This window comes from Cydia splendana, chromosome 20, assembly GCF_910591565.1.
Source record: "Cydia splendana chromosome 20, ilCydSple1.2, whole genome shotgun sequence".
Lineage (NCBI taxonomy): Eukaryota > Metazoa > Arthropoda > Insecta > Lepidoptera > Tortricidae > Cydia > Cydia splendana.
Window position 1 is genome coordinate 9,534,199 of NC_085979.1, and position 19,499 is coordinate 9,553,697.

Genomic DNA, 19,499 nt, shown 5'->3' on the forward strand with positions numbered 1-19,499 from the left:
AGTGTTTACACACCTGTCTGGCCGTAGCATGTTGAACGGAATGTAGTCAAATAGATCAAAACAGCACACCTGAAAATATAACAGCATTTGAGTTAGGCGTCCTAATTATCACCGCGGTATTAAGTTGCCTTGCATTGACTTAGAAAGCGGGCAAATGTTGAAAATGGCCAATCATTATACCTTATAAAAACAAAGTCTCCCGCCTTGTCTGTCTGTGTGTATGTATGTTCGCGATAAACTCAAAAAATACTGAACCATTGACGTATAAACGGACGGACGGGCCTCACGGGCACTAAAAATGGTACTTTGGTATTCAGCGGTGTTACTCACGAACTCCAGCCAATCGTGCAGTCTAACGCAACTAGTTGCGACCAATAGCGCGCTTAATGCGAACTCATCCACCAATCGCGCGCGTGATGCGAACTCATCAGCCAATCGCGTTGTAGCGGTTTCACACCGCTGTACTGGGCCCTGTCATGCCTTATTATTATTGCCCGTAAAGCCAGTCCCTAGATATCTATGTCAATGTACTGAACGGATTTTCATGCGGTTTTCACCTATGAATACAAGTGATTGTTGAGGAAGGTTTAGGTGTATAATTTATTAAGGTTTTTTGTAACCCATGCGAAACCGGGGCGGGTTGCTAAGTATCTAATAAACTAGAAGCACTTTCTACTGTAGCAACAGTAAGAAAGATACCTTTCGAAGTGTTTCAGAATTATTCCGCTTTCGAAGTCATCCCAATGCACCATTAATTACTTAGTCGGTAGCAACCAAAACTATACGCGGCATTAACCGTCGATAGACCTTATACCCATGCCATAAGGTTCACAAATAATCAGCGAACAGTATGGTATGGTATATTAGCACCAATATGAGCTCTGATTCAATGATTGGCCCACTTGCTTCTGCCATTAAATCCCGATGTTCTGGGTCAATCATTGATGGATGCGGCCTAGATTGGGGACCTTGGTGCGGTTCGCCAATAATGATGAAAGTATCATAATATGCTAAAGTGCTGTGTGTGTGAAGTGTGTGAAGCGTTGGTGGCCTAGCGGTAAGAGCGTGCGACTTTCAATCCGGAGGTCGCGGGTTCTAACCCCGGCTCGTACCAATGAGTTTTTCGGAACTTATGTACGAAATATCATTTGATGTTTACCAGTCGCTTTTCGGTGAAGAAAAACATCGTGAGGAAACCGGACTAATCTCAATAAGGCCTAGTTTACCCTCTGAGTTGGAAGGTCAGATGGCAGTCGCTTTCGTAAAAACTAGTTTTTACGCCAATTCTTGAGATTAGTTGCCAAGCGAACCCCAGGCTCCCATGAGCCGTGGCAAAATGCCGGGACAACGCGAGGAAGATGATGATCTAAAGTGCTGTGTCATATTTTTACCTTAGGCGCCCAAACAAGCGTAAGTGGGGCCGACTATGTACAGTCAGCGTCGTATGTCGTATAGTAGGTAGCATCCAAATTATTCATATAGTTCGATACACCATATGATATGTATGGCGTACCGAACTATGTATTTGAATCCTTTGGATGCTACCTACTATACGACATACGACGCTGACTGTACTAACAGTTTATTATGATATACATAAGTATAGGAGGCGAACGAGTAGACAAATCGCCCGATGGTAAGCAATTACCCGTAACCCACGGACACCTGCAACACCAGAGGGATTGCAGGTTGATTGTTAAAGTGGAAAGTTGAAGTGTAGTAGGTACAACTACAATAAAATTCATACACACATACTTACATTGTTGGACTGTTAGTTAAAGTGTACAACTAAATGCTATTTTTCTGATAGTCACGATTCAAAACCATCAATTGCAACATTTCCGAACAATAAAAACATTGAATATGTGTGAAGTTAAAAATCATTTCGGTCACCAGGCGGCCTAGCGTGACAATCGCTTGCGTTTCGCCATCGAATCGATTTGTGTCTCTCTATCGCTCTTCCACATTAGTGTGACAATGACAGTTGCGTTTCGTTCGCTACGGAGCGTTAGCGATTGGCATGTTGTCTACGGGGCCTGGCCGCGTAGCCAACATGCCAATCGCTTACCGCCGGTAATAGGCCGGCAGTTACGTCAACCAGACGCTTCGCGATTTCTGCGAACAACTTGTGCGCGCTGGGACCCTATGACCTGCAGCGGTCGGCAACCTTTTAGCAGCCAAGGGCCACATAGTAGTTAACGGAGGTGACGCGGGCCGTACTTTGTTAATAGTTATGACTTTATGAGACATTGTTGTTTGTCACTATTACATACCAAAAGAGCCAAGGCGCCTCTCGGGCAGTGACAATTAAGTGACAGGTTCGCGAGCCGCAGGTTGCCGACCGCAGACCTAGAGTATCAAATCCATATTTTATGGTACAAAATGGTACTCTCTACCGAGGCTCTTGAATATTTATTACGATTTAAATTTCGGCGCTTTTCGCCGCCCCGCCCGCTTTTACATTAGTCCGTTGTAGGTGGGACGGTTCCAGTGTGTCTACGCAGGTAGCATCCGATACTAACATCCGTCCTAAGCTCCAAGGAACCAAGGACACCCATGTGTGAAGTTGATGATAATGATGACCCTTTCACACTTACACCTACGGCGACCTGATTGTAAAAGTATTCCGGTCTGGGTCGGGGCAATTGCCAGTAAATTCGGTCAATCAGTGTAGTGATATTGTCAAACCTTGGCGGCGGCCCTTTGATTCATTTAGATACTCTTAAGTGGTGGGTTGAGATTGTTTGACATGCTTAATTAGAAAATAAGTGCATGCTGTGCTAATAACACTGGGCGGACATGCTTTACTGCGGAAATCGTTTGAGTAATGTGCGACAAGTATCAATGTGTATGTGTAGAGTCAGACCTAACTTTGTAGGTACAGACTTTACCTCTACTCTGCGCCACTTGCACCATCCCACTAACCCGGAGCTAACCGGTTAAACCTGAAGTTACCATTCTGGTTACCAGTACAATTTGACACTGGATTAACGGTTTAAGTGGCCCTTTGCAAATTGTTAAACTGTCATCATATACGTTAAATTTCAATTACCTAAAGATTATGAAAAAATAATCCAATGATGCAATCGGCATTCGATCCGCCGTATTGAATAAAGCTCTGGGCCGGGGGAAATAGTCATCATCATCATCATTCAGCCTATATACGTCCCACTGCTGGGCACAGGCCTCCTCTCACTCGCAAGAGGGCTTGGGCTATAGTCCCCACGCTGGCCCAATGCGGATTGGGGACTTCACATACACCTTTGAATTTCTTCGCGGATGTATGCAGGTTTCCTCACGATGTTTTCCTTCACCGAAAAGCAAATGGTAAATATCAAATGATATTTCGTACATAAGTTCCGAAAAACTCATTGGTACGAGCCAGGATTTGAACCCGCGACCTCCGGATTGAAAGTCGGATGTCATATCCACTCGGCCACCACCGCTTCGCTTCGGGGGAAATATTAAAATAGGTATATTGCGAACCGCTCCACCACCGACATCTTTACCAAAAACTCACGTTTATTTTACGTTTCTTCTTTCTTAAATCATTTTTGTGCCGTAATTTAGGCAGTAAAAATATTACCGACTTAAAAATTTCTGATTTAGCACCGGGACCCTCAGTCCACTTGGCCAAATTTATTTAACAATCCTTCTGATTGATCTAAATGGGGCTGATGACTTAGATCCGATCAATGCCTTTCAATGACGATGAATTATATTTTGGCAACCGTTATTGCAGTGACTTTGGTTCAAGGTGTTTGTTGTAATTGTTATGCGAAAACCAACCGTATGAATAAATGGACTATAAGTGCGGGGTAAGATTGAAAGGGTTTTTCATGACGGGTAAGATGAGAAGTCGCCGGTAATGCTTTGGGATACGGACGATATTTTGTCTTACCCCTCATGAAAAACCGTTTCAATCTTACCCCAATCCACTTAATTAATTTACAACCAGTGGAACAGCCCACGGAACTCTTCGCGTAGGTACGGTCACCATCACATATATTTTCACTTAATATTTGAACACGGAACACGCCTCTATTATTAAATTTTACAACGGGACTTAAACGCGTATTTAAGTTCGCGCGACTAGAAGATGTTGTAATTTATCCAGTCTTCTCAGAGACCACGGGGACAACGCCGTGAAACGTCGGAGGTACCTAAATCTTTAAATTTAAATACGCGATTAAGTCCCGTTGTAGAATTTAATACTTAATGTGTAAAATCGTGAAAGTTTAAATCAGTGTCACGCCTTTATGGCGTTATTTAGAATGCGTGTTCAGATAGTTTTGACCACTTCAGCCGCTTCGAAGTATCAGGATGGTGACTGTACAGAATTCCAGACCCTAATCAGCTACAAATATACGACCCAGTTATAGATTGATGTTTTTACGAGCGAGCTAATTTGTTATTTTAATTAATTATGATTTATGATGTATCACCGACAAGCAGGCGTTGTCTTAAATTGATGTCCAAACCCTTGTGTGTGGTCTACTTTTACAGATTGGTTATACACGGTGTCCTTGGCCTCTAGAGTAACGAAAGTTGAACCCATCAGTCAAGTACCCATAACACAAGCCTTATTGAGCTTACTGTGGGACTAGGTCGATCGGTGTAAAATTGTCCTATAATATTTATTTATTTATCAGTCCTGCTATAGTTCGTTGTATTAGCATTAGAAATAAGGTGAAAAATCCTGATGCGTCTTTTAATTGAAAAACACATTTTAAAAATAAGCCACGGCAAATATGGAACAATTATGAATCTAATACGATCATTTATATCCTTCTGCTTTCATAAGTAATAGTTACTGATTTTTAAAAAGCGTTTTTCAAAAGACATGTCAAGATCGCTTACCTTCTTTCTAATGCTAAAAAATACGAACTATAGCATGACTTTGCGTTCTCGCGCGCGACTCCATACATCTTTTTTTTTTGACGTAGTGGGAATGCGTTTACGCACGGTGTGTGGGACTCGCCACTCCTTTCCCCTCTCCTGGCAAGAGAGAGGGAGAATTTGGCCCTACCCACTAAACCCACTCTGGCGTTTCACCCTCTTTGCCGTTCATGAGGGCGCACTGGGATCGATGACATTCCACCACGGCGCCCTCCGGCGACTCCATACCATCTTGCGCGACTTCAAGTATGGACTCGCGCGCGAGCAACTCCTGCTAGACGGTCTGATGAAGTGTTTTGGCACATTTACAATATTTACATAGACTCTGACCACGCTCACTTTGCACGAACTTAGCAGTAACAATACACACATATCCCTATAATGCTCATACATGGAATATACTTGGAAGTACCACCAAAAACGTCAAATACTAATAAACATATGACGTTTGATGGTAGGTAGCACTTCCACACTTTGTCACTTAAAAAGTCGGTGTCGAATTAAGGCATTATGCCTGAAAATATACCTATAAATAGTGTTTGATAAATATAGTACAGGATTGAACATATATCCATCTTGCGGCGTTGCAGGGTAGAGGCTGAGGGCCTACCGCGAAAGCCGAAATTCGCAAAATGCGGGGATCTTTCTCTTTGAGAGTAATTTGAATGACAGAGAAAGATGTACGCAATTTGCGAACTTCGATTTTCGCGGTTATAGAGTCAGACCAAGAAAAGTCTGCAGCGGATTTGATAGCCCACGCAGTGCACATGTTATTTTAAACGTCAAACTTCTATGAAATTATGACGTATAAATAACACTGACACTGCGTGGGCTATCAAATCCGCTGCAGACTTTTCTTGGTCCGACTCTAGCACCACAGTACCCAGTAGTGGGACACTCTGCCAAGCTTCCAAAATTAATTGAGATATAATTATGTGTTTTGTATTTAAATGTTAATTTATGTGATTTAAAGGGAGCCTCCTCGTGACTTCATTTTTAACCATCAGAGAGTAGGTTCCATTTAATAAAAAGAAGGTAAAAAAAAATGCAAAGTAAAATTGCAAAGTTCAATGAAAAAGTGCAGTAAAAGTGCTAAAGACGTTAGTTAGCTGTAATAGATCTCTTACAGCTAATTAAAGCAAACTTATCATGATATACCTACACCCTACACAATGGTGGCATACACAAGGCTCGCCTGAAAATAAGTTTTCTGACACCGCACACTCTCCCTTCTTCCTTGGCTTAAAATTCCTCAGATTCCGTACGCGAACTACGTGTTTTCTAACTATTTTAAAAGGTTTATCAAAATTAACTCACCAGATCCCCCACATTTTCACAAAAAAGTCAAAAGGAACTGTTACAACATTATCCTAATAGTCCGAGATCAGAACGCGTCCGGCTTGTCAATCGCGGCACGAGCCCGCTTGGCTGCCGCAATCAAGTGATATATCAATTAATTTGCGCGTGTCAGGCGTTTTTAATGTGACGCCGTGACGTACGGGGCGGCTTCGCTGTACAGTAGGGCTACCGCCAATACCGAAAATCGTCAATTGCGGGCATTTTTCTCTGTCACTCTAATTACGCCTTCATTAGAGTAAAAGAGTAAGATCCCCGCAATTTGCGAATTTCGGTTTTCGCGGTAGCCCCTCAGGACGTTTAACTGAATGTAGTGCGAATCAAATGAATTAATTTGCCTAGAAGCCCAGCTAAAATTACAACCGTTGATAAAAAAAACCGGACAAGTGCAATTCGGACTCCGAGCGTTTCGAACTTTTTAGTATTTGTTGTTATAGCAGCAACAGAAATACATCATCTGTGAAGTTTTCAACTGTCTAACTATCACGGTTCACGGGATATAGCCTGGTGACAGACAGACAGACGGACAGTGGAGTCTTAGTAATAGGGACCCGTTTTTACCATTGGGTACGGAACCCTGAAAACGCCAATCGAAACTTGAATAATGTATGGAAACAGTCACGTGCCTTTCCGTAACATCTGTCATCCCTAGGTATACATTTTTCTATTCGCTTGGCGATGTACGATTGGCTAGGCCTCCTGGGGACCTGCTGATAAATTATCTAAGAACCTACATCTCTGTTAATCCATAAGGTAAAGGGGAAATGACGCTTTTCTAATTGTGATGTTTACGGTAGCCCCTGTACCTGTAGAAATATGTAGAAAGGAATAATAAAAATCCCAACAACAAAATACCCTTCTTTCTGTGCTGATTAAAATGAAACGTTGTCGTTAATCTTCTACATATGACTAGGTATATTGATTATCGTGATATCCCGCCGCAATATGGGAGACTTGATAGGAGATATCTGTTATCGTGTCCCACGTATTGTGGTGTCTCTCTCGTCAGTTACTACTTATACTCTGTATCTTTAGGTATTTAAATAAAAGTAAACAAAATCTACCCTCAAATGGCTCCTTAAGCTAGTTGAGGGTAGATGAAAACATTACACGATCAAGTAATGTAGGTTAAAGTCAGTACGGTTACCATCAGTTTGTCACTGACATAAACGCCGTCGAGAACGTAATTTATTTTCTATACGTCCCGTTTGCACTAATATGCGAGTGCGAGCGGGATGGATAGAAAGTAAATTACGTTCTCGACGGCGTTTATGTCAGTGACAAACTGATGGTAACCGTACTGGTCGTTCAGTTACACATCCAGGCGGTTTTGTAATTGGTCGGTTAACCAATAAATGTTATAACTACCCGAAAATGTAGGTACTAATTATTTGTTTACTTTTATTTAAATATTTTAAATACCTAAAGATACAGACCATAAATTCAGTAAGGTGTAACTAGCTTAGCTAGGGCTACTGATGTCGGTATAACATTTTAAACCTTATTTTTCATATAAATACACATCAATAATATATAGAATCGTATAGTTATACGTATTGGTTGCACAGATTGTATGTGTTAGGTAGGTGTTATTATCATCTTTGTGTAAGTACATTTCAGTCCCGCGTTATTTCGTAGTCGACATCTAGCGTCAAGTAGCGGAATATATTAGTACTACTAGTCGACAATAGATGTCGCGACGAACAAAAACTCTAATGTTCAACAATTTTTAGCTAATATTATAACCGGATTAGTCGAAGGTCTATTTTCAACTCCTTCTGCTTCTAATATTAGTTGTAAATTCTTTTAGCAGTACATTTTTCGTCAGTAGTGACACTTGTGCCGTCTGGTGTCAAGTAGCGGTACTGATAGTTCACCTACTTGACGTTAGATGTCGACTACGAAATAACGCGTGTTTTGGTAAGAAAACTGATGTATGGAGTTACCACTCTTTCTTTACTTATATTACTCTATGGTAAGTAGGATAATTATAGAAAGTTGAAGTCATAATAATGAATATTATGACTTTAATATCTGACCTGTCTTTAATATCTGCTAAAGCTATTTCCTACTAAAAACAGTTTTATAAACTCGATCTTGATAACAATGGATTGGTTTATCTATCTTCATGATTTGAATGCTCTCTGTTATAGAGAATAGCCTCTGCACAATGTCAAGGTGCATTCGGACGACTAATGTTCCCAGAATCTTAACAAGTGTGTAATCTACGAGATATTTATTCATGAAATGCACTGGGTGGTAAGTCAAAGGAGCATATCACGTAATCACCAATTATAGTCCATACTAATCAAAAGTAACGGTCTTTAAAAAGATTTAATAGAAATAAGTGTTCGACTAAGAGTTCGACTAGGTACAGTCACCTGCAATAATATGTTACTCAACAAAGGCTGCAAAAATATCTGACACGATCTTATTTGTAGAGCCATAAGAGCGTGTCACATATTTTTGCGGTCTTCTAAGAGTAACATATTATTGCAGGTGACTGTACTCGTAAAACAACAAATAGCGCGTAAAGGCACCGATTTTTAAATTATAAAGCCGAAAACATGGACCCTTGTTAGTAAAATAACGTTAAATGTAACGGTAACGTCGTTATAACGCGTTGGTTATTCATAATTGTACTGGCAGCACCATAGTACGTTCCATTTTATCTTCGGATTGTATCGGCTTTAAAAAAATTTCAAACATATAAGTTATAACAATAGATTTTGCGTAGACCGGATCTTAAAAGTTGTGTCCGACGGTGTCAACGTGAACAATTTTAATTTCATCATTTACTTCAATTTTGTTTAAAATAGCTAGAAACGGATATACACACACAGAAACAAGGTAAAACCGTCGGCTGACTTAAACTTTACAGTTCTAACTGTAGTTTTTGTTAACTTGTATAGGTTATAATCGTGAGGTTTTTCAGATGCCGTTGTCATGTCGATTTTACCAGGAGAAATATCCTGAAATCGAGGATGTAGTGATGGTAAATGTGCGGTCCATCGCCGAGATGGGCGCCTACGTACATCTGTTGGAATACAACAATATTGAGGGCATGATTTTGCTCTCCGAGTTGTCGAGGAGGCGTATCAGGTCCATCAATAAATTGATCAGAGTCGGGAAGACAGAGCCCGTTGTTGTGATCAGAGTGGATAAAGAAAAAGGTAAGCTAACTATTAAAATATTTCTTGCTTTAACACTGTTGATTAATCTGTTACAAGAGTTACAACTTCAGATTTTTGAAGGTCTTGAATTTGTTCTTACACTCATTCATTACCATGGTATTCTCCATGGTTTATTAAATTAATTAAATGTTAATAAGCTCTAAAAGTACAAAATTCTTCATTCAGATTTTATAATAGACTAATTATTTACATACATACTTTGCAAACTCAGGCCTTATTTAAAGTAATGGATGCTACAAAGTTCATATTGAAACCATCTTAGAATAAATGTGTAAGTCATTAAATTCTGCCATAAAGTTGTATTCATTTCTAATTTGTATCATGCAGGGTTCAGAGGGTCTACCGCGAATACCGAAATTCGCAAATTGCGGGGATCTTTCTCTTTTACTCCAATGAAGGCGTAATTAGAGTGACAGAGAAAAATGCCCGCAATTTGCGAACTTCGATTTTCGCGGTTATAGCCCAGGGATTTGAATGTATATATGACAACTTAAGTGCTAGCATTATTAAAAATCCACACAAAAAATAAAGCTAGTTCTCTCTTATAATTTCCTGAATATTGTTTTTCAAAATGATAAAACATAACTGGCATAGTGCTTAAGACCCCACTCTAATGTCTCCTGAGCGTCGGTGTCTAGTCAACTCTATTTCAGCGCAATGTTGGAGCAACTGTGCAGCGACACCATTTTCCATAGCACTGACTATAGTTCGTTTTTTTAGGTATACACCCACTTGCCAGAATTTCATTTGCCATAATTTCATTTGCCATAATAGTCAACAGCCATTATATTGTTTCCCATAATTACATATGCAATACTTATTGTTTACTATATTAGTCAAGTGCCAGAAACTTTGTTTCCCATAAAATCAATTTCAATAATATCATTTGTCATCATCATTGTAAGCCATAATTATCACTAGCCATAATATAATTTTTTTACAGAAACCAAATGCTACTAGAAAAATGGGTTAGGTTAGGTTTGAACTGCGTCCCTTACAGAAAAGTAATGCTACTGGAAAAGTGGGTTAGGTTAGGTTTGAACTGCGACCCTTACAGAAAAGAAATGCTACTGGAAAAGTGGGTTAGGCTAGGTTTGAACTGCGACCCTTAAAGAAAAGTAATGCTACTGGAAAAGTGGGTTAGGTTAGGTTTGAACTGCGACCCTTACAGAAAAGTAATGCTACTGGAAAAGTGGGTTAGGTTAGGTTTGAACTGCGACCCTTACAGAAAAGAAATGCTACTGGAAAAGTGGGTTAGGTTAGGTTTGAACTGCGACCCTTACAGAAAAGAAATGCTACTGGAAAAATGGGTTAGGCTAGGTTTAAACTGCGACCCTTACAGAAAAGTAATGCTACTGGAAAAGTGGGTTAGGTTAGGTTTGAATTGCGACCCTTACAGAAAAGAAATGCTACTGGAAAAGTGGGTTAGGTTAGGTTTGAACTGCGACCCATACAGAAAATAAATGCTACTAGAAAAGTAGGTTAGGTTAGGTTTGAACTGCGACCCTTACAGAAAAGAAATGCTATCAGAAAATTGGGTTAGGTTAGGTTTGAATTGCGACCCGTACAGAAACCAAATGCTACTAGAAAAATGGATTAGGTTAGGTTTGAACTGCGACCCTTACAGAAAAGAAATACTACTGGCAAAGTGGGTTAGGTGAGGTTAAATATTCTATTAAATAGTATTATTACAATTAATAATATGGACAACAACACGTATGGCACTCGTACGTTCTGGAATCTAATAATCGGGTAAACAAAGAGTATGTCACATCATTTTTATGGTAAACAAACAATTCGGGCAAATGAAATTCGGGCAAATAAAATTCGGGCATAGGAGTATTATTTTATATAATTTTCGGACAAACAATAGACAACCGTTTTTTTAGCATTAGAAAGAACTTGAAAGAAGGTAAGCGATCTTGACATGTCTTTTAATTGAAAAACGCTTTATAAAAATCAGTAACTATTATTTATAAAAGCATAAGAATATAAATGATCGTATTACATTCATAATTGTTACATATATGCCGTAACTTATTTTTAAAATGTGTTTTTCAATTAAAAGACACATCAAGATTCTAATGCTAAAAAAAACGAACACTACAGACACCGACGCTCAAATGACGCTAGTGTGGGATGGCTCTTAGTGAATGCCCTGTTTAGAATTAAATTAGGTAACTCTATATAACAATTAACATTTCAATCTTCAATCCAGGTTACATAGACTTGTCAAAACGTCGTGTATCCGCCGAGGACATAGACAAGTGCACAGAGAGGTACGCCAAAGCCAAGGCGGTGAACTCCATCCTCCGGCACGTGGCCGAGCTCCTCCACTACGAGAGCTCTGAGCAGCTGGAGGAGCTGTACAAGCGTACTGCTTGGTTGTTTGAAGAGAAATATAAGAAGAAGGCTTCCGCGTATGACTTCTTTAAACAGGCTGCCGTGTAAGTATTCTTGTATAGCCATAATAATATGTCATAGAATATTCGTTGGTATGTAATGTTTGGTTTCTATGTATTTAAATAGTACCTGGGAGATCGAGCTGGGAGAAAATGGGAGAAAACATGTAAAAACTCAAAAATGCGTGTTTTCCCAGAGATAAGACCTAGCTAGATCGATTTTTCGCCCCCGAAAACCCCCATCCCCCATATAGCAAATTTCATCGAAATCGTTAGAGCCGTTTCCGAGGTCTATTATCTTCTAATACCTACAACTCTTACTTTTTTGATAATAGAAATAATGATTAGAAAATTGTTGTCATTTTTAGAGAGCTCTGTACAAAACTTTGTTTAGTAAAATACTAAAGTTGGTCAATAGACACCATTACATTATACATATATGACAAAAATCTGTTTATATGGTTAATATGTATATCCATTTGTTGAACATAATTTTTAACAAAATACTTATAAATTTTTCAGTGACCCATCAGTCCTCAACGAATGTGGCCTAGATGAGAAAACCAAGGAGGTCCTCCTGGCCAACATCAAGCGTAAGCTGACTATGCAGGCCGTGAAGATCCGTGCCGACATAGAGTGTGCATGCTACGGCTACGAAGGAATTGATGCGGTGAAGGCGGCGCTTAAAGCCGGCCTTACCGTCTCAACTGTTGAGATGCCTATTAAGATCAACCTCATCGCCCCACCTCTATATGGTAAGATATACTGCAGAAACTGTTTCGGTCAAGTAGCGGTTTTTATTAATATTATTAAAGCCTTTATTATGATAACATTTCATTTAACAATTTTATGTGTATGTATATTTCTATTTGCATGTTTGTAAGGTCTTTTTGACCTAGGCCTCTTCCGAATCGCCTTTTTCTAATATATTTACGTATTTGTCCAGCATTTTTTTCCGTTCTTGTCTATCTATTGCCATTTCTTTCCAGTCTTTTCCTATTGTTTCTATTAGGTCTTTTTCCCATCTTGTTTTTGGTTTGCCCTTTTTTCTTTTACCAATTTTTGGATTCCAATTTGTTGTTATTTTTGTCCATCTGTTGTTTATCATCCTGGCCAAGTAGCGGTTTAATTTAATTAAATAAATCACTCCAAAAACCATTTACGAACAACAATTGGTGACCAAAACGACGTTATCTGCAATGTACCCATTACAAAATAAAACTAATACGTATATTATATACGTATATTGTATACGTTATTACATAACGCCAAAACCCACTTTAATAGTGTAACCTAAACACTCAAAGTCTATCAGATCGTAAAATTGTGTAATAGTTAACTGATAAGATCATGGTTTTTTTTATAGGAGAAACATGTTTCTTTTGCTCAGGGCAAGAGAAACAATATGAGGATTCCCTACATCTAACCGTAATAGTCAATAGGCGGGTCCACACAGAACGAGCTCCCTTGCGAGGAGATTGCCGCGTGAAGCACACAGACCGAACTGTTTCGCGCGGCAATATACTCGCGAGGCGTCTCGTTCTGTGTGAACCCGCCAATTCACTAAAGTCCAATTTAAATACAAGTTCCCTAATAAAATAACCAAATGAAATGCAGCAAATATAAGCTGACATAAGCCGTGAAGATGTTATCAAAAGAGCTTGAATATTTTTATTTTGAATATTATATCCGCCATAAATGGCTTAGTATGCGGTAAAGGGTTAAAAACAATACCTGTATAAATGTAGTATATTTACATATTTAAGTACAATTAACCTAGTTTAACATATTTAAGTTAAGTAACAGACTAACAAATGTGGACTGTATTTGTCTGAATAAAGAAATTATTTATTATTTTATTTATTTGGGGCATCAACAGCAATACAAAGAGTACATAATACATAGCACAGTGAGCAAAAAACATAGCCAATAACAGATGTCCACAATAATACAGTTAATATGCAATAACTAAGTGGAAACAATACAAAAATGTTAAGAAAAAAGAAGGGAGGAAAAATACATTTCACAAAGTAGGTGCATGGACGTTGCGTAACGTGTGTGTGTGTTTACGTGCACGTGTTTGTGTTCGTGTGTGTGTAATTATTGTTAATTAATATAATTGTTTCAGTAATGACCACCTCAACGCCCGAGAAGACGGACGGTCTGAAGGCGCTACAGGACGCCATTGATAAGATACAGGAGAACATCACGACCGCTGGCGGCGTTTTCAATATACAGATGGCGGTATGTCTCCATTTTGGCTCTAAACTTTTGTTTTTCGTATTGCTTTTGGTGTTACTCTACTACAGAGATTTACGGTTTTTAAGTACTGTACCGCTTCTGTGGTTAAGGTGGCAAAATCCTCCACTTGCCCATGGTATTTGGTTAGAGGACAGTCAAATACCGTGTCGTGTACGGTCTGCTCGGCTGCTCCACACCGACGTACTGGTGATTGGATCTAAACTTGACAATTTATACTAACAGACATGGTCATGATAAACTTAGGTGATTATCACACCATTACCATGTTAGGAAACCGCATTAGTGTGATAATGATAACTGTCAAGGGGCTATTCATAAATTACGTCATTTCAAATTAGGGGGGGGGGGGTCAAAAATCGTCAAAAAACGATGACGTAATTTATGGACAGCCCCCAAGTAAGTTTCTTTGGCAACCTTCGACTGAGCAACCCAAAAACTAAGTTCAGAAGTTGCACTCGTAGTTTAAATCAGTGGTGGGCAAACTTTCTTCATGGGGGGCCAGAAAGTTTAAAAAAATTAAATGGAGGGCCAGAATTGTAGCGAAAATTTATTTTGATTTGTAATAAATTGATAATCGTGGGCCAATGCCATATACTAATTCATAGGACCGGCGGCGGGCCGGATAAAATCCATTCGCGGGCCGCAGATGGCCCGCGGGCCGTACTTTGCCCACCACTGGTTTAGATAATAGTAGGTCTAATACTTTGCCTCTCACCATAACTAGTAAAATTGTACGCTTTGGCAACTGTCCGTATTAAGTAAATGCTTATAGTCACGTCTAGGTCTTGAATGGTTGAAAAACATTTTAATATGAATTAAGACCAAAGCCTAATTTCCTTGCAACCTTATAGGCATTCCAATTTATCTACTTCTTAAAAACTGTATTATGAACCCACTGTGGAACCCATTAAAAAATGTACTCAAAACTTTTAGACTGTTTTCCGCATTAACTTATATCTAAGGACGGGCCTTACTGGCAATAAGAATGGGGCCAGTACAGCGGCGTCACGCTCACGAATTTGAGCCAATTGTGCAGTCTAACGCCACAACACGATTGGTTGATGGGTTCGCATCACGCGCGCGATTGATCGCAACTAGTTGCGTTAGACTGCACGATTGGCTCGAGTACGTGGGTGACACCGCTGAACTAGCAGATAGTTCATCGAGCGTCTCGCGCGGTCCATGTTCGACCGCGCGGACAACAGCGGGCACGAGCATCTCAACAACATCGCGCCACACCACCCCACCAGACCACCGGAACGGTGGGCCCGGGACTTGCCCCGAGCTCTGCTACACCAGTAGCGGAGCCAAGCCAAGCCCAACTACTCACATCGGATGCAACACGCCACACACGCCAGCTCAGCTAAGCTACCGGTCGCCTTCCTCGCGGCCCCGATGCCCGGCCCCGCTCAAACGGTATCACCGGGCTAGGGGTCGTGGGGTTGGGTAAACGATCGGTAGCGAAGAGCTGGCCTACACCAGCAACACTGTCATCCCCAAAACGATGACGACTGACCTCCCCACGCGGTGGGGAGCGACCCGTCGCAGCCGAAAGGCGGGCACGGCCTCTCATACCTCCCTAAATGGGAGGTATCGAATGATGTACAGCAGCAGCCGCTGAACTAGCACCATTCTTAGTGCCCGTAAGGCCCGTCCTTAGATAAATGTTAATGGTATTCCAGAACGTTTATGTTCCGAATATGCATTTTACAATTCTTGTTTGTTTTCAGCCTAAAGTGGTGACGGCAACGGACGAGGCGGAGCTCGCTCGGCAGATGGAGCGCGCGGAGGCGGAGAACGCGGAGGTCGCCGGGGACTCCGCCGAGGAGGACGAGGACCATGGTACGTCATCATCATCATCATCATATCAGCCAGAGGACGTCCACTGCTGGACATAGGCCTCCCCCAAAGAGTGCCACAATGGCCGGTCTTGCGCCACCCGCATCCAGCGGTCTCCCGCGACCTTTACCAGGTCGTCAGTCCACCTTGTGGGGGGTCTACTCCTGCGCCTTCCGGTACGTGGTCGCCACTCGAGAACCTTTCCGCCCCAACGGCCATCGGTTCTACGGGCAATGTGCCCCGCCCACTGCCACTTAAGTTTAGCGATTCGGAGATATACATCGGTTACTTTGGTTCTGCTGCGGATGGCCTCATGTCTGGTGCGATCACGCAGACAGACTCCCAGCATAGCCCTCTCCATTGCCCTTTGGGTGACTTTGAGCCTTCTTATGAGGCACACAGTACGCTTACTGTGTGCCATGGTACGTACATGCACAAAATAATAGATTAACTTTAGTGATTAGTAGCACCGCCACAGAACACCGCCTCTAGAAACCTAATATTGGCCATTTTGTTCCCGACGCAAATCACCAAACTGTGAGGTGCGGGAGGGGTGCTCACGACGTTGCGATTGGTCGTTTTAAACATGGCGCGCTGACACGTGTAAATGTAGGGATGGGACATGTTCATTACAGGTAGTGGGTACTGCTACCAGTGACATCGAAATTTATTGTGGTAAAATTGTTACCAATTTAGTATACTTAGAGTAAACTTACTTAATAATTATACTTATTGATTAATTTAATATTTCATTAAGTAATGTAACAATGTACCTGAAATTTTTACTTAACATATTAGGGCATTTCTCTTTAAAGTACCCAGAACTTGAATTTTAAAGTTTAGAATTTTTATATTATTTCCACTCAGAATCGCAATCTCTTTCGATACGAGAAAAAAGTGTCGCCAAAATCTCATACAATTATTTTCTTTTGTCCGTTTTATTAAGGTCATAGAAGGTTGTATTGAAAACATATTCAAATGGACCAATAACATATGCCTATTACAAATCAACTCCGAGTTCTCTCGCACTTCTTTGAAGTTCATCATCAGGTCCATCTCGTGATATGAGACCTAACTGCTCACCTAGAGGATTCTAAAAAACCCATACAACATATGTCTATCACAATCCAACACCGAGTTCCCTCGCACTTCTTTGGAGTTCATCATCAGGTCCATCTCGTGACATGAGACCTAACTGCTCACCTAGAGGATTCTAAATAACCCATACAACATATGTCTATCACAAACCAACACCGAGTTCCCTCGCACTTCTTTGAAGTTCATCATCAGGTCCATCTCGTGACATGAGACCTAACTGCTCACCTAGAGGATTCTAAATAACCCATACAACATATGTCTATCACAAACCAACACCGAGTTCCCTCGCACTTCTTTGAAGTTCATCATCAGGTCCATCTCGTGACATGAGACCTAACTGCTCACCTAGAGGATTCTAAAAAACCCATACAATATGTCTATCACAAACCAACACCGAGTTCCCTCGAACTTCTTTGAAGTTCATCATCAGGTCCATCTCGTGACATGAGACCTAACTGCTCACCTAGAGGATTCTAAAAAACCCATACAATATGTCTATCACAAACCAACACCGAGTTCCCTCGAACTTCTTTGGAGTTCATCATCAGGTCCATCTCGTGACATGAGACCTAACTGCTCACCTAGAGGATTCTAAATAACCCATACAACATATTTCTATCACAAACCAACACCGAGTTCCCTCGCACTTCTTTGAAGTTCATCATCAGGTCCATCTCGTGACATTCGGCCTAACTGCTCCGCTGGCCTAGAGGATTGTAATAGTACATTGTGTATTAAGGGCGGGAAATAAGAAATTACGAACGAGTGTCAATTTTAAGCCCGACGCGAAGCGAGGGCTTAAAATGTTCACGAGTTCGGAATTTCTTTACCGCCCGTGGCACACACAATGTTTTTCATCACACTTGTAAGGAAAAAAAGGAGAATTAATAAAAACAAACTTCTGTATAAAACACTTTTCCGCCCTAGGGCGGAAATTTCAATTTCCCGCCCGCAAGCCCTACGTGTAAATAAGTGTTTTTCATCACACTTGCTCGGAAAAGATTTTTTCCGCCCTAGGGCGAAAAATTCAATTTCCCGCCCGCAAGCCCTACGTGTAAATACATCTTTTCCGAGCAAGTGTGATGAAAAAAAACTTACACAACATGTTACCTATATATTATGTCTAAAATGGTACAATACGGTATGACGAAGCACGAAGTTTCCGCAACTGAATAACCATCATCGTCACATCACTAGTCGAAAGGGAAAGGGATAGCGCATTGCATTTTCAAGTTGACGAAAAGGGACGGACATACTTCGCCTCTGCTTACTGACCAGTATAAAATGAACCCCGCGGACAAGAAACATTATTCAATGAAATAATGAATTTCGCTTTCCTGTGGGATGTTATTCCATCTGTTTTGTAAGTAGAAGTCTTAGATGACTTGCCACACCATTTTACGCTGCAATATCCCATGATTTCTCAATGAATTCAATAGTTTACGATTTATTTTCTTAGACTCGTGCACACTGCTAACAGGTCGTAACCTTGGGCGCAACTGATCGAAGCGGCGCGCGAACAATCTTATATTTGACCTATACACCATACGGGCGGTGACCGCGAGTCGTCCTATAAGCTCGGTCTATAGGGGTTGGTCTGTGAGTACCGCCCACAATCTCTCGGCTTTGCCTTAAGGTTCACTGGTAGAGAATGCTTTTTGGCATTAAGTCCGCCTTTTGTACGATAAGTAAGGGGCAATCGCAATATTTTATGTTCCATTAACTTTCGGGTTATTTCTACTCAGAATCACGAAGACTATCGATTTATAAAGAAAAAAATGTGTCCCATAAAAAAGTGAGTTTTGTAACGCATTTTCACATACATTTTGTATGGAACGTTACAAAACTGACACCCAAAATTTGTATGAAAAACTGCGGACACTTTTTTTCTTTGTCTCATTCAATAGTACTCGTGATTCTGAGTCTAAATAACCCAAAAGTTGATGATTTTTCTATGAAAAGTAAATGGTACCATTTTTTCTGAAACCCCCTTATAATGTAACTATTTCTGTGCAGGCATGGGCGACGCTGGCATGGACGAGGAGCCTCAACAGAACGGCGCATCCGACGAGGAAGACGACAACTAGAACACTGCGAACTATATATTATATGTATAGCGATATGTTGCTAATATACAACTTTTATACAGATCTGCCTTTACTTTATACTTTTAAACTACCGTAAGAGATGGATGAAAGTTACTCTTGACAATTCCCTAATAAGTCTAAAAACATCCATATAACCTCCAAACCAAAAAGAATAGATAGTATAGAGGGGTCCTGTCATTGTAAATTTTGTAGTCACTGTAAATTTACTGCCATCTATCGACACACGACTAAAACTCAAAATGAAAACGTATAAAGTTATCAAAAAATGTATATTATATGGATAAATGATTTTATTATTTTTATATCATTTTGATCCATGTTCATTCACTGATATCTATGTG

The 19,499-nt window shown here is 40.5% G+C and overlaps 2 protein-coding genes across 3 annotated transcripts in view; one reads left to right on the top strand and one right to left on the bottom strand.

Moving 5' to 3' along the window:
* The window catches only part of LOC134800709 (collagen alpha-1(IX) chain-like), a 28,845-nt gene extending 22,496 nt beyond the window's left edge, over positions 1 to 6,349 (bottom strand). For both annotated transcript variants that reach the window (XM_063773219.1, XM_063773218.1), the window contains exons 1-2: positions 6,217 to 6,349; positions 14 to 69 (exon numbers count right to left, since the gene is read on the bottom strand). In XM_063773219.1, coding sequence (XP_063629289.1) covers positions 14 to 69; positions 6,217 to 6,230 — 70 coding nt within the window. In that variant the 5' untranslated portion in view covers positions 6,231 to 6,349. The remainder of the gene's footprint in view (positions 1 to 13; positions 70 to 6,216) is intronic.
* Positions 6,350 to 8,958: 2,609 nt separating this feature from the next.
* On the top strand, positions 8,959 to 19,198 carry LOC134800483 (eukaryotic translation initiation factor 2 subunit 1). Its single transcript, XM_063772949.1, has 7 exons — positions 8,959 to 9,105; positions 9,191 to 9,428; positions 11,668 to 11,896; positions 12,374 to 12,606; positions 13,980 to 14,095; positions 15,844 to 15,955; positions 19,067 to 19,198. Exons 2-7 carry the CDS (start codon positions 9,191 to 9,193, stop codon positions 19,135 to 19,137), a joined length of 999 nt encoding a protein of 332 aa, XP_063629019.1. The 5' UTR covers positions 8,959 to 9,105; the 3' UTR covers positions 19,138 to 19,198.
* Positions 19,199 to 19,499: the final 301 nt, after the last annotated feature.

Bases quoted from the DNA above. Each gene is read 5' to 3' on its own strand.
- LOC134800483 (XM_063772949.1), top strand. From the start codon at position 9,191: ATGCCGTTGTCATGTCGATTTTACCAGGAGAAATATCCTGAAATCGAG. The intron at 12,607-13,979 runs GTAAGATATACT...TAATTGTTTCAG, and splicing joins CATCGCCCCACCTCTATATG to TAATGACCACCTCAACGCCC. The intron at 15,956-19,066 runs GTACGTCATCAT...ATTTCTGTGCAG, and splicing joins CGAGGAGGACGAGGACCATG to GCATGGGCGACGCTGGCATG.